We start from the raw sequence: 12,687 nt of genomic DNA on the forward strand, positions 1-12,687 counted from the left end.
AAAAAAAAAAAAAAAAAAAAAAGGAAATAGCTCCAATCCCTTTTCCCCCTTCCCCCAGAGAAGAGGAGGCGCGAGGCTATCGCTGCAGCAACCTGCCTGACAGAAGCTTTGGTGGATCACCTCAATGTGGGGTATGAAGCTCTTCCATCAACACCAGTTTTCCTTCAACCCACCCAAGTTTAGGCACTGCCAAGGTCTGGCCCTCAGACTGCTCTTGAAGGAGTGAGATGTCCCATTCATTTCCCTATCTTACCGCCACCACTCCATGGAGGGAGGCTTGAATCAGTTTTGACCCCTAGCACTGGGCAAGGGAGAAGCAGCTGCAGTGATCAAAGAAACAGTCAGATTTCCCTCTCCCCACATTAACATCCCTGATGCTTACAACTTGATGCCATCTGCCCACCTCCCTTTGTCCTTCCAAGTCCAGCTGTCACTTAGCAGGAGAGAGAGTACCCTCCTTCACCATAGCTTACCACCCTTTCCTCTACTTCCCACCCTCTGGCAAGTCTGGGAAGCAGCTGGCAGGAAAGAGATGGCACAGCTGGTGGGGGTGAGGGTAGAACTAATGCCAGGAACTATGACAGAGCCAGGGTGTCTCTTCCTTCTGGGTCTCCAGGGACCACCCCCTACCCCATCCCTAAACGAGGATGCCAGTAACAGCCAAAGATTTGGGAAGAAACAAAGAACATTGTCTTTGACCCTGAGTGACCCAGAACAATATAGACATGATGATTGATAATCCTTCCAGTCTGTTTGAGAAAGGAGGCTGTATAATGCCTTCACCCCAGGGCAAGTAGAATGACTTGGCTGTGAACCCAGAGTCTGAGTCATCCAAGTGAGCCATGCAGGGGCTGGGGTCATTTTTATGACTCATCTGGGGTTGGGGGGGTAGAGATTAGGGGAAAAGAAGGCTGTGGTTGGTGGCCTTCCCCCCAGGTTGCTCCCTTCACTCAGTGTGAATATAGGATCATGAGGTCAGTGGGAAAAACTGGGCTTTCAGGAAATCCCAGGGAAATCTGTTTAGCTCCTACCCAACCCTCTACAGTAGCCCAGCTGTCTCCCAAAGAGAAGAGGCAGGGTCTTTCCCCTTTCCTATCTCCCACATGGGCACTTCCTGGGCTCCGCTGTGACTGTCATTTGTGAAGTTGGCCCGGGCTTCTCCCTCTTTTTTTTTTTTTGCTAGAGGCCCCCCCACTTTCAGCTTAGAAACCAAAGCCAGATTAGAAAGGGTTTTGTGCTGCTGCCCACAGCTCTGATTCCCTGGAAAGGAAAACAAAGGCTCAGTCTATCTTAGCCCCTGTCAGGTGTCCTGCCCACTCTCTCAATCCCCCCAACTCCTTGTCCTCTCCTGCCCCCACACATTCCAGTGGGTGGGGGTACCGGATATGGACTCTCTTGGCTGACTAGAGTTTTAAGTGGGAAGTGAAAGATTTATCAGCCAATAAGGGAGAACAACTATTACAGGGGGTTGGGGAGCAAAAACGATTAATGGAGAGTTGGGGACACTAACCCCAAGGTAGCAATAGTAACTATAGCTAGCACCATGATTGAGGAGAAAAGAAAAACTGTTGTCTAGGGCAGAAATGAGAGAGAGAATGTGCGTGTTCGTTCATCTGTGTGGGCCAAAGGGAAGGGCTGGGAGAATGACCGAGAGCCAAGAAGAAACCCCTGAGGTGTCCTCTCTTGACCCAGGGGGTTTGCTCTCCCATCCCACCCCAGATTCAGGGAGGGGCCAATTTCCCTTCCCATCTGCTTGCACAGATCCCTGGGCTTCCAATCACTGCCAGATGTGTCTCTAATGCTGGATTTTTGCAGTTTTTCCACGCCTTCTTTTCCCTCCCAGGTTCTTCCTCAGGGATATCCCCCCAAGTTAATCCTCTCTTCCCCTACTCAGCTGCAGAAACCCCTTTTAGGGGTGGGAGAGGGTATGTTTCTAGTCAGCTCCTGGCATGGCTTTCTTGGGAATTTTGGGAGGGAGAGGATGGAGCTTGGCTCATTTGCATGTACTGGAAGTCATTTATATTATGTCCAAAAATGGCCAAAATCATAAGGTTCTCACCAGCCCTGACTCCTAGCTGACCTCCGCTGCTGCAATGGCCTGTTAGTCCTGGAGACCACCCCCCACTAGCTGGGTGAACTCCTTTCTCCTCCAACCTCCAGAGTGGCCCAGGCCTACATGAACCAGAGAAAGCTAGACCATGAGGTGAAGACCCTACAAGTCCAGGCTGCCCAGTTTGCCAAGCAGACAGGCCAGTGGATTGGGATGGTGGAGAACTTCAACCAGGCACTCAAGGTGGGCCACACTCCCTACATCACCCCATCCTAGGCCCCCGTTGACTGTTTCCAGTTGGGTCATTTCTGGGATTAAGGAGGAAGTAGGGATGGGCCCAGAAACCCCATCAATGGCCCCAGTGTCAGAGAAGCCACAGAAAGTAATAAAAGCACTTGGTGGGTCCAAGTAAAGCCTTTTCTGGGAGATAAGTGAAAAGCACCCCCAGCTTGGAAGCTATGCTCCATCCACCCTGATTCCTAGACTCCTACCTCCTCTCCCCCTTCCCAGGAGATCGGGGATGTGGAGAACTGGGCTCGGAGCATTGAGCTGGACATGCGCACCATTGCCACTGCACTGGAATATGTCTACAAAGGGCAGCTGCAATCTGCCTCCTCCTAGTACCTATGCCCCCCATCCCTGCTACCTTACCCACAGCGCAGGAAGGAGATTGACAGACCATGAATAAAACACAAGCCTCTATTTATATGTGGTGTGTTTCAAGGAGCTACTAACTCCAGTGTGGGGAGTAGGGGTGGAAGACAGGACAGACACCTTCTAGGTAGTGGGTGGAATTTGCTTCCTCTTACTATCCCAGCTCTCTTCTCCTTGGCCTGGTACAGGTGCCTATTGGGTAAACAGAGGGTGGGGGTTTCCCATACCTCCCCAGAGAAGGTCTTAGTAGCCCTTGCCCCAGGCTTCCTAGTTCAGAACCTGAGTTACCCACAGAGCAGAAATAAGAAAGGAAGCAGGCCCGCTTCCAGCTCTGGCTCTCTGCTGCTCCACGTGCTCATGGCCTCTCCCAGGCTAACACTAAGCAGTCATGAGTCTGAGCCAGGTGGGAGATTAATTCTTAGGGGCACTTTAGGGCTAAGAAGGGGGAGGAATGACAGGTGGAAGGCCACCAACAGAGAGGGGCAGCTGCCATCCTTGACATTACTGTCCTCCTGGGAGACCATGGCATAGGTGGTAGGCGCCCAGGCTAAGAATGACAGCCAAGGAGGGGCCTGGACAGATCTGGCCTCTGCCAAGCTTTGGCTTCATGCAGGCAGGCTTCAGCCTCCCTGGCTCCTCCTCAGCCCTCCACCCTCCCCAGCACACATGCACTTGAAATTCCTGGCACCCACATCCACCCACTCTGGACTTTGGCCTTTGCTGTAGCTAGTGTGGGAGCCTAGGAAGACTGGGAACAAAGTCTCTCAAACGAAAGAAAAGAAGCTGCAGACTTTGTAGTACCTGCCAGTCTTCCCCAGAGGAGGTGAGTGGGACCCTGGGGGCTGGGTGCTGTAAGAAGACTAGCTAGATATTGTACACATTAACAGACAAGGCTTTAGGCTTTTAACGTGCTCCTTCCGCGCTATGCCCTTCTATCCTCCACAGCTCAGAGGTGGGCCTGGTGGTGGCAATCTCACCTGGTAGGGGAGGAGACGTGTTCAGAGATGCAGTGGGATGCTCAGCATCACACAGCAAGTTCGGGAGCCCCCAAGACTAAAAGACAAGTCTCATGGCTCAGCTCCTATAGCTCAGCAGCTAGGGCGCCAGCCACATACACCAGAGCTGTCGGGTTCAAACCCAGCCTGGGCCTGCCAAACAACAATGACAACTACACACACACACACAAAAATTGCCCAGCGTTGTGGTGGGCACCTGTAGTCCCAGTTACTTGGGAGGCTAAGACTAGAGAATCGCTTAAGCCCAAGAGTTTGAAGTTGCTGTGAGCTATGATGCCATAGCACTCTACCGAGGGTGACAATAAAATTCTGTCTCAAGAAAAAAAAAAAAAATACAAGGTTTGTATCCCTGTATGTGGTTCCAAAAACAAGGCCCAGGTTACACTGAGTGGGTTTGGGTGTCCCTGGTCTTAGTGGGAGAGAAGGTACAACAGCAAGCAAGAAGGGGCCCTGCCCTCAGGTGGCAGGTCTACACACAGGGCCTGGCCCGGCCGATGTCAGTCATCAGCCATGGATACAGAGTCTGCCCACATCTTTGCTTTGCACAGCTGAGCCATAGTTTGGCAATTGTCTGCTAAGCAGATAATTTCTCAGTCTGCTCAGACTACTACAGCTAGGGAGGATATTAGGAGCAAGGGCTTGAGGGCCAAAGTAAATAGGACAAGTTTTCCTGCCCAGCCTAGGCTGCCACCTGCAGGTCACCTGGGCCCTGGCCATGTGGCTGCCTCTGCTGCTGGGTGCCTTGCTCTGGGCTGTGCTGTGGTTGCTCAGAGACCGGCAGAGCCTTCCTACCAGCAATGCCTTCATCTTCATCACCGGCTGTGACTCAGGCTTCGGGCGCCTTCTGGCACTGCAGCTGGACCAGAGGGGCTTCCGGGTCCTGGCCAGCTGCCTGACTCTCTCAGGGGCAGAGGACCTACAGCGAGTGGCCTCCTCCCGCCTCCATACCACCCTGCTGGATGTCACTGACCCCCAGAGTGTCCAGCGGGCAGCCAAGTGGGTGGAGACACACACTAGGGAGGCAGGTGAGTAAGGCGGAGCCTTGGGAACGTGGTGTGGGGAGTTCCTGACCACCACAGTGACCCCGGGAGTCACTTGCAAGGGCTGCAGGAAGCTAGAGGGACGAGTTGGGGAGCAGCAGTGTTCAGATGCTCCCAGGAAGAAAAGAAAAGTGCCTCACCCACCCCTGATGTCGTTCTCATCTCCCCACAGGGCTTTTTGGTCTGGTGAATAACGCTGGTGTGGCTGGTATCATCGGGCCCACACCATGGCTAACACAGGACGATTTTCGTTGCGTGCTGAATGTGAACACGTTGGGTCCCATTGGGATCACCCTTGCCCTGCTACCTCTGTTGCAGCAGGCACGAGGCCGGGTGATCAACATTACCAGCGTCCTGGGTCGCCTGGCAGCCAATGGTGGGGGCTATTGTGTCTCCAAGTTTGGCTTGGAGGCCTTCTCGGACAGCCTGAGGTGAGCAGTACAGGGCTTCAGGCTCCAAGCTCAAGGGCAGCCTACTTAACAAAGTATTGCCTGGTATGGGCTAGCAGAGATGATGAAGACACAGTATAGTTGAATATTTAAGAAGAGATATTTTAGAGCTGGACCATGGGTTCAAAAATCCCAGGCTTCTCTCATGAGAGCATTGTGACCTTAAGTAGATTACCTTTTTTTTTTTTTTTTTTTGAGAGGTAGGGGAGGAGACATGTTCAGAGATGCAGTGGGAATCTCAGCATCACACAGCAAGTTTGGAAGCCCCTGGTGTCACTTTGTCACCCCTGGCGGAGTGCCATAGTGTCATAGCTCACAGCAACCTCCCGAGTAGCTGGGACTATAAGTGCCTGCCATAGCACCTGGCTCAAGCTGGTCTCGAACTCATGAGTTTAGGCAATCTGCCCACCTCAGCCTCCCAGAGTGCTAGGATCATAGGTACCCAGCATTTTTTTTTTTTTTTTTTTTTTTTTTGTGATAAGTCTCCCTTTGTCACCCTGGGTAGAATGCTATGGCATCAGCTCACAACAACCTCAAACTCCCAGGCTCAAGTGATCCTCTTGCCTCAGCTTCCTGAGTAGTAGGCACCTGCCATGATGCCTGGCTAGTTTTTCTATTTTTTCTTCTTTTAGTTTTTGGCCGGGGCTGGGTTCGAACCCGCCACCTCCAGTATATGGGGCCGGCGCCCTACTCCTTTGAGCCACAGGTGCCACCCTAGTTTTTCTATTTTAGGTAGAAATGGGGTCTGGCTCTTGCTCAGGCTAGTCTTGAACTGAACTCAATGGATACTCCTGCTTCAGCCTCCCAGAGTGACAGGATTACAGGCATGAGCCACCATGCCCAGCCCATTTATTTACCTGGTTTTTTTTTTGTTTGTTTGCTTTGCAGGTTTTTTTTTTTTTTGACCGGGGCCAGGTTTGAACCCGCCACCTCTGGTATATGGGGCTGGCGCCCAACTCCTTTGAGCCACAGGCACCACTCTATTTACCTGTTTTTAACTCACCTGTTAAATCAGGATGAGAAAACCTACCTCATGGGTGTAGTGAGGGAAATAAGGTACACATAAGGACCCACAGTGCCTGGCATATAATAAATGCTAACAAAGTGTGCTATCATGATTATTAGAAGAGAAAAAAAACAAACTACTATTAATGATACTATATTACACTGACCTAGTAACTTTACTACTAATATAATTAATAGTAGTAATATAATAAACTACTATTTCCTCATTTAATTCTCCCAACAGGGTAGGTCTTAATACACAACTAGTCAGGGGAAGCACTGGGAGTTACCCCCAAGTCTGCTTACTGGGAGAACCTAGTCATTATCTTCTTTTGCCCTGCTTTGTACAAGAATTTTCACAGTTCCATGGGAATACAAAGGAGACTTGATGATGACAACAGGAACAGGGCCTGAATTTCAAGCACAAGTTCAAGTTGCCCAAGTTGAACCCACTTTCCAAGGAAGCCTGCTCTCATCACCATCACTCAGCAAATAATTTCAATGTCTGCCTTTGTCCCTATCCCTTAGTCCTTAATTTTACAGTTGACATCATGAAACACATACTTCACACTTGGATTTCTACATCTGTGCCGGGACAATAGGATATATCTCCACTTTCTTTACCCTCCAGCAAGTACCAGTCTATACCCTTTGCATCCAGCACTCAGTGCTCAATTCTGTGTTTTGGGAACTAGGATATGGGGTTCCTCTAGATCAGGAATTGGCAAACTCTAATTCTAAGGCTGGATCCAGCCAACCACCTCCAGGCTAACAATGGTTTTTACATTTTTTAATGGCTACATTGTAAGTGGTTATGGAAGTATTTAATATCATTAATTTTGTTTCTTGGCCAGCTAAAATATTTACTATTTGGCCCCCTAAAGTTTGCTGACCCCCACTATAGATCATAGAAAATATAAAGGAAAACAAACCTCTAAAATATCTCCCTCCTTCTGCTCCCTTGCCCCTTGTCCCAGGACAGCAGGAATCTCCCTTACTGTCAGGACTCTTGTCCCTGTGGTAACTTTCTCATCTTAGCTACCCCACCCATGTTCCTGAAAGTCCCCTCTCTTAGGGCAAGAAGCAACCAACTTCCCTCTGCCCTGACTCCAGGAGGGACGTGGCTCCTTTTGGGGTACGAGTCTGCATTGTGGAGCCTGGCTTCTTCCGAACCCCTGTGACCAACGTGGAGAGTTTGGAGAAGGCCTTGCAGGCCTGCTGGGCACAGCTACCTCCAGCCACACAGGGCTGCTATGGGGAGGCCTTCCTTACCAAATGTGAGTAGCTGGACCCATGTTCAGGGGTACATGAAGGGAAACAAGTAACAGAAAGGCCAGTCCTACATCAGCCTGCTGGGAGGTGGGTACAAATGGGATGCCATGGCAGAGTGCCCCCTGCCCATACCCCACATTAGGGAGGGGTCTGAGGACACCCCTCACTTCTGCTGGGCAACAAGCCTTAAGATGGGCTGGAGGGGGAAGGGAAAGTGATTGCATCCATCCTCTGGACTACAGACCTGAAAGTGCAAAAGCGCATCATGAATCTGATCTGTGACCCAGACCTAACCAAGGTGAGCAAGTGCGTGGAGCATGCACTGACTGCACGGCACCCCAGAACCCGCTACAGCCCAGGCTGGGACGCCAAGTTGCTCTGGTTGCCTGCCTCCTACCTGCCAGCCAGCCTGGTGGATGCTGTGCTCACCTGGGTCCTTCCCAAGCCTGCCCAAGCAGTCTACTGAACCCAGCCTTCCAGAAATAGATTATTTTTCAAAGGCAAGGACTTTATTTCTGTCCCAAACCTGGCACTCACTGCCTGGTGCCTGCCACAAAATAGGCACTCAATAAAAGTGTGTTGTAGGGCAGCACCTGTGGCTCAGTGGGTAGGGTGCCGGCTCCAGATACCAAGGGTGGCGGGTTCGTACCTGGCCCCAGCCAAACTGCAACAAAAAAATAGCTGGGGCGTTGTGGCGGGCGCCATGGCACTCTAAAGAGGGTGATAAAGTGAGACTCTATCTCTAAAAAATAAAAATAAAAGTGTATTGTTTAAATTAAAAAAAAAAAAAGAGGGCGGTTACAAAGTAAAATCCCCAGGGGGAGAGAGCCCATTTAACTACCCTAAGTTGACTTACTTGTCCAAGGTCTCTAGAGGGTGATAAAGTGAGACTCTATCTCTAAAAAATAAAAATAAAAGTGTATTGTTTAAATTAAAAAAAAAAAAAGAGGGCGGTTACAAAGTAAAGTCCCCAGGGGGAGAGAGCCCATTTAACTACCCTAAGTTGACTTACTTGTCCAAGGTCTCTAGCCTGTTTAACGCCTGCAAAACACCTAGCACCCACGGGTGGCAGCGGGGGGGCGCACAAGGGAAATGTCTTGCATCTATGACTGATCTCTGGAGCTGCACCTCCAGCAGCGGCCACCAGAGGGCACGTCTGGACCTTTCCCTTACTTTTCTACGTGGAGCAAGGTTCCAATTCAGCGTTTGTACTGGGAATAGCCCTTATTTTTCTAGGGACAGGAAGGAAAGCAATGAAAGAGAGGTCAGGGCCAGGCTGGGTGGTTTCCATGGCAGAAAAGCCAAAATTCATCTAAATTCCTAATATGCAAGTCAGGAAGAAAGAACAGTGGGCACTTAGGTGTCACCTTGAAAGGAGCCAGATCCCCTTAAGGGTAAGCCAGGGAGGCAGTTGCTGGGCCCTTAGAGGTATGCAGAAAGTCAAGGAGAAGATGTCCAAGGCAGATATGGGTTGGACTGTCCCAGGTAGGACCTTTGTGGGAAATCACTAACACGTGGAGCAGCTGGCTTCAAGTGCTGAGCCTGGCAACACAAGACTGGAGCACAGGAAGAGCCATCACTTCCTCTGGGTCCCTACTTCTCCCACTGCCACAGCCCCACCAACACCTTCAAGAAAATCAAACACCCCCTACCAAAAAAATAGGGCTGCCTTTCCCAGAGGTACACAGACCAAGGTCTCAGAGGACAGGAAACATGGGTAAGAAGGGAGGAACAAATGTCACTCTTTAAGACAAAATCAGACCATCTCTCTTTTTGGTCTGAAAAAATCTGTTTAATTGAAAAACCTGGAGAATGATATTACTCTACTCCCCTAGATGAGGGAGCTAAAGAGACCAGATCCCCTACATTACTTCATAGCCACTTCGGATACTCTTCACAAGGCAGCAGGCAAAGACAATTCCCAAAACCTGGAAGGAAGGATGGAGAGGGGAGCAGAGTCAAAGGGCAGGCTACCTGGGATTCATACAAGACACCCCAGCACACCATCCCCAGGCTAGCACATCCTGCTCAGCACCCTACTCCCCTGACACGCTGGACTGACTCCCCGCCCCTGCCCAGGGTGTTTCTCACCTCTACAAAAGCAATGCCCAGGGCGACTGCAGCCACCACCAGTATGTTTTTCCTCAGCCAGCCCCCGATCTTCTCCACGCAGCCCTAAAGGGTGGTAGGCACATGAAGCAAGAGCACTGTCAGAAGCTCCCCACCCACCTCTGCTGCTCCTCTTCCCTGCCCTTTCTACCTTTAATTCCACCCCATTCCTGACCTGTCCACCTCTACCCCAGGTCCCTCGCCTCCTGAAACATTTTCCAGGTTTCCTAAGTTCCATACTATGTTTCCTCCCTACCTCTGTATAGATCTCCTTGAGATTACTCCCACAGCCCACAGTGACATTGACACAGCAGGAGTCAGGGACACGGATCTTGGCCATGGAAGGAATGCTCTCCCAGTCTGTGTAGTTGGCAGCCCCACAGCACTTAAACTAGGGAAGGGAACAGATACGGGAAGAAGGTTGTTAAACAAACCTCCACCTTCAATGTAGAGATGACAATTCTCTTCCCCACTACCCCTGCTCCCAGCAACCCCACTCACCTCTTCCTGCAGCCTGTCCACAACTAAAGCTGTACGGTTGTCTTTCAGGTAATTCTCTATATCCTGCTTGAAGTCCTTATTAAACTCTGTTATCACCTGAGAGTAGGGAGAGACATAGTTGAGGTCAGAATTCAGGCACCTGGGTTCCACACCAGGCTGAGGAAGGGTCCTCCCCTTATGCCCTGCTTACCTTATTTTTAAACACATAGCCAGCAATGGCTGCGGCCACCTCCACCAGGAGGATAAGAGATAAGAAGATGGCAAACTGCAGAAGCAAAGGACAGGTATCAGGGTTGTAGTCTGTGGACAAAAGGGGCTTTCTCTAGCACAGCCAGGCCCTGGGCCACTCAAAAAGGTCTTCTGCACATACCCTCATGCACCCCAACCACAGAATTGCCCTCCAGCAGTCCCAGGCACTCATGCTGGTCCCACATTCCACTCACTGTGATCATGAGACAGTAGTTCTCCTTGCAGGCCCCACAGCAGCCCACAAATGCCACCAGGAAAAGAAAGGCACCCACTGTGATGATGACCACAGGCACCAGGAAGCCAGGGCTAGTCCTATGGGTGATGGTCTGATTCAAGACAAGCTGGGCCCCTACACCAACAGCAATCAGTCCCAGTGCACAGGCCTAAAAGGAGGGCAGGTGAGATTTAGGGCAAGTAAGGGTTACACCTTACCCACAACCCAGCAGTCCTCCACAGGGGAGGGCAGGGAGTGTACCCAGGACAGACTTGACCCCATCCAGGAGACAGATTCTCACACCTCCTCCTGGAAACTTTTGACTGCGGGGTTGGGAGATGGACCATCTTTGCCCCCTGGTGAAGGTTGGTGAGGTGTTCAATGCACTCAGGGAGAAGAGAATCCAGGCCATGCCTTCCTTCAAGCAGCTCTTCAACCAGGGGGATGACCAAATGCAGAAAGAGAATTCCTAGAAAGCCCTGACCCCACGGTGTACACTGACCTAAAATAATGCTTGCTATGGGCCTCCTGTGTTCCCAGATCAATTCTCTTCCAGAACTGCCTCCTAGCTATCCTCCAGTGCTTACCCCACAAGCATCAGCTGTGACCAAGGTTCCTCAGGCCAGCTAGGCCAGGCAGGAGGAAAGGGAGTTAAGAATGGTAGCCTCTCAAGCCAGGAGCCCAGGGCAAGAGCTGAGGTGGGTAGAACCCTTCCTTTTCCCCAGGCAGGGGAGTGGAGAGGTATGAGGGGGTGGAGGAGGGAGGAGAGAGGAGAAAGGAGGAAAGCCCTGCGGAGATAGCATCGGGCCGTTGGCTGGTTGCCCCACTACCCCTATCACAAGTGGTTGGGTCACCAGACAGGAAGGGTCAGGAGGGGTGGGGAGTGGAAGGTGCTGCACACCCACGATGGTCATTCTTGGTCGAAACAAGCCCTTGGGGTCCACTTAGGCCGGAGGAAGATGTGGCCACACTGTCTTTCCCGGGGCTTTCCGTCTACATCTGGTCTCCAGCTGCCTTCATTCTTGGTTCCTCAGCCCTCACCACTCCGGAGCCACGTCTCCCCGCACCCTGCCAGTGCGCCCCCATCACACCCTCTCCCCACTTACGCAAAAGACCAGCAGCAGAATGTAGAGCAAGAACTTGACACATTTCATCCCTCCTTCCACCGCCATGGCTGCCGGGCCTGGGGCGCGGGGAAGGGCGGGGGCATCAGGCCCGGCCAAGGAGAGCCTCGCTTCCGGCCTTCCCAGTCCGGCCCCGACTCCGGGCCCCTCCCACCCGGATACCGCGGTCAGATCCACGTCTCCCAGCCCCCTCGCTCCCGGCCGGGCGGAGTGGGGCGAGGCCGCCCAGAGGGCTCCGCGGGGGCTGGAGCCCGAGCCGACCCTCTGCCCGCCGGCCCCTGGCCCCCAAACACCCGCTCCCCGCCCAGCCCGACCCTATCCCCGCTACCCGCCTTCTCCCAGGCGCTGACCTCCCACGCCCCGAAAACTTGCGGCCGACACCCCCACCACACCCTGCCCGGGCTTCTGGAACTTCCAAGCAAAGTTGCTCGAGGCCCTCGAGAGCGGCTGGAGAGCGCGGCGCGGGTCTTGCGGACCAGGACCGGCCCCTGGGGAAGGGAACTGCCGGCGGCCAGACCCCGCGCCCTTGTCCCCGCGGACCGCGGCCTCACCTGCGCTCCCCGAGGCTGTGCGCTCCTCTCCCGCCGCGGCCCAGGGGCTCTCTGGACGCGCCCGCTCCCGCCCCGCCTCCCGGCGGCCCCGCCCCGGGCTCCGGCCGCAGTCCGCTCCCACTGCCTCCCCCGCCGGGCGGCCCCAGCCTCCCTCATGTGACCCGGGAACAGCTGCGGCCTGAGTCACTGAGCCCCCCGCCCGGGCAGGGCCACGTGGCCGCTCCCTGAAGACGGCGCCCACACCCGCGGAGGGAAGGCGCCTGGGGCCCCTTTGTCGCCCCCGCCTCAGGGCCAATTCCGGGTAGGAGAGCGGGACAGAGCGCCGCTGGTTCTCCCTGGTTCAGGGAAGCGGAGGGGGCGGCTGAGAGCCAAAGCGGGGACGACCCAGTGTCACCTCCAAGCGGCCGGGAGGCAGAGCTGAAACCAAGTGCCTAAGCACCTCCTCCTTCACCT

At 53.0% G+C, this 12,687-nt stretch overlaps 3 protein-coding genes across 4 annotated transcripts in view; 2 read left to right on the forward strand and 1 right to left on the reverse strand.

The window, feature by feature from the left end:
- BLOC1S1 (biogenesis of lysosomal organelles complex 1 subunit 1) overlaps positions 1–2,756 on the forward strand; it is a 4,397-nt gene extending 1,641 nt beyond the window's left edge. Inside the window, exons 2-4 of the mRNA XM_003790499.3 lie at positions 59–131; positions 2,161–2,293; positions 2,561–2,756. Coding sequence (XP_003790547.1) covers positions 59–131; positions 2,161–2,293; positions 2,561–2,671 — 317 coding nt within the window. The 3' untranslated portion in view covers positions 2,672–2,756. The remainder of the gene's footprint in view (positions 1–58; positions 132–2,160; positions 2,294–2,560) is intronic.
- Positions 2,757–2,812: 56 nt separating this feature from the next.
- RDH5 (retinol dehydrogenase 5) lies at positions 2,813–8,075 on the forward strand. 2 transcript variants are annotated; one of them, XM_012805622.2, is made up of 5 exons: positions 2,813–3,527; positions 4,399–4,745; positions 4,933–5,191; positions 7,328–7,491; positions 7,729–8,075. In XM_012805622.2, exons 2-5 carry the CDS (start codon positions 4,436–4,438, stop codon positions 7,950–7,952), a joined length of 957 nt encoding a protein of 318 aa, XP_012661076.1. In that variant the 5' UTR covers positions 2,813–3,527; positions 4,399–4,435; the 3' UTR covers positions 7,953–8,075. The 2 variants fall into 2 exon arrangements, with proteins under 2 accessions (XP_012661076.1, XP_003790546.1); XM_003790498.3 differs by having other exon boundaries at positions 4,404–4,745.
- Positions 8,076–9,235: 1,160 nt separating this feature from the next.
- On the reverse strand, positions 9,236–12,403 carry CD63 (CD63 molecule). Its single transcript, XM_003790500.3, has 8 exons — positions 12,235–12,403; positions 11,666–11,742; positions 10,540–10,728; positions 10,287–10,361; positions 10,097–10,192; positions 9,852–9,986; positions 9,578–9,661; positions 9,236–9,414 (listed from the first exon to the last, which is right to left on the reverse strand). Exons 2-8 carry the CDS (start codon positions 11,729–11,731, stop codon positions 9,349–9,351), a joined length of 711 nt encoding a protein of 236 aa, XP_003790548.1. The 5' UTR covers positions 11,732–11,742; positions 12,235–12,403; the 3' UTR covers positions 9,236–9,348.
- Between the last annotated feature and the right edge of the window lie 284 nt (positions 12,404–12,687).

This window comes from Otolemur garnettii, unplaced genomic scaffold (genome assembly GCF_000181295.1).
Source record: "Otolemur garnettii isolate 467f Iridium unplaced genomic scaffold, OtoGar3 scaffold00043, whole genome shotgun sequence".
Lineage (NCBI taxonomy): Eukaryota > Metazoa > Chordata > Mammalia > Primates > Galagidae > Otolemur > Otolemur garnettii.

Excerpts from the sequence above, each read along its gene's own strand:
- CD63 (XM_003790500.3), bottom strand. The coding sequence starts at position 11,731 with ATGGCGGTGGAAGGAGGGATGAAATGTGTCAAGTTCTTGCTCTACATT. Across the intron at positions 10,729-11,665 it reads TTCTGCTGCTGGTCTTTTGC|GCCTGTGCACTGGGACTGAT; the intron begins GTAAGTGGGGAG and ends CCCTCCTTTTAG. Across the intron at positions 9,987-10,096 it reads TGGACAGGCTGCAGGAAGAG|TTTAAGTGCTGTGGGGCTGC; the intron begins GTGAGTGGGGTT and ends TCCCTTCCCTAG.
- RDH5 (XM_012805622.2), top strand. The coding sequence starts at position 4,436 with ATGTGGCTGCCTCTGCTGCTGGGTGCCTTGCTCTGGGCTGTGCTGTGG. Across the intron at positions 4,746-4,932 it reads GACACACACTAGGGAGGCAG|GGCTTTTTGGTCTGGTGAAT; the intron begins GTGAGTAAGGCG and ends ATCTCCCCACAG. Across the intron at positions 5,192-7,327 it reads GCCTTCTCGGACAGCCTGAG|GAGGGACGTGGCTCCTTTTG; the intron begins GTGAGCAGTACA and ends CCCTGACTCCAG.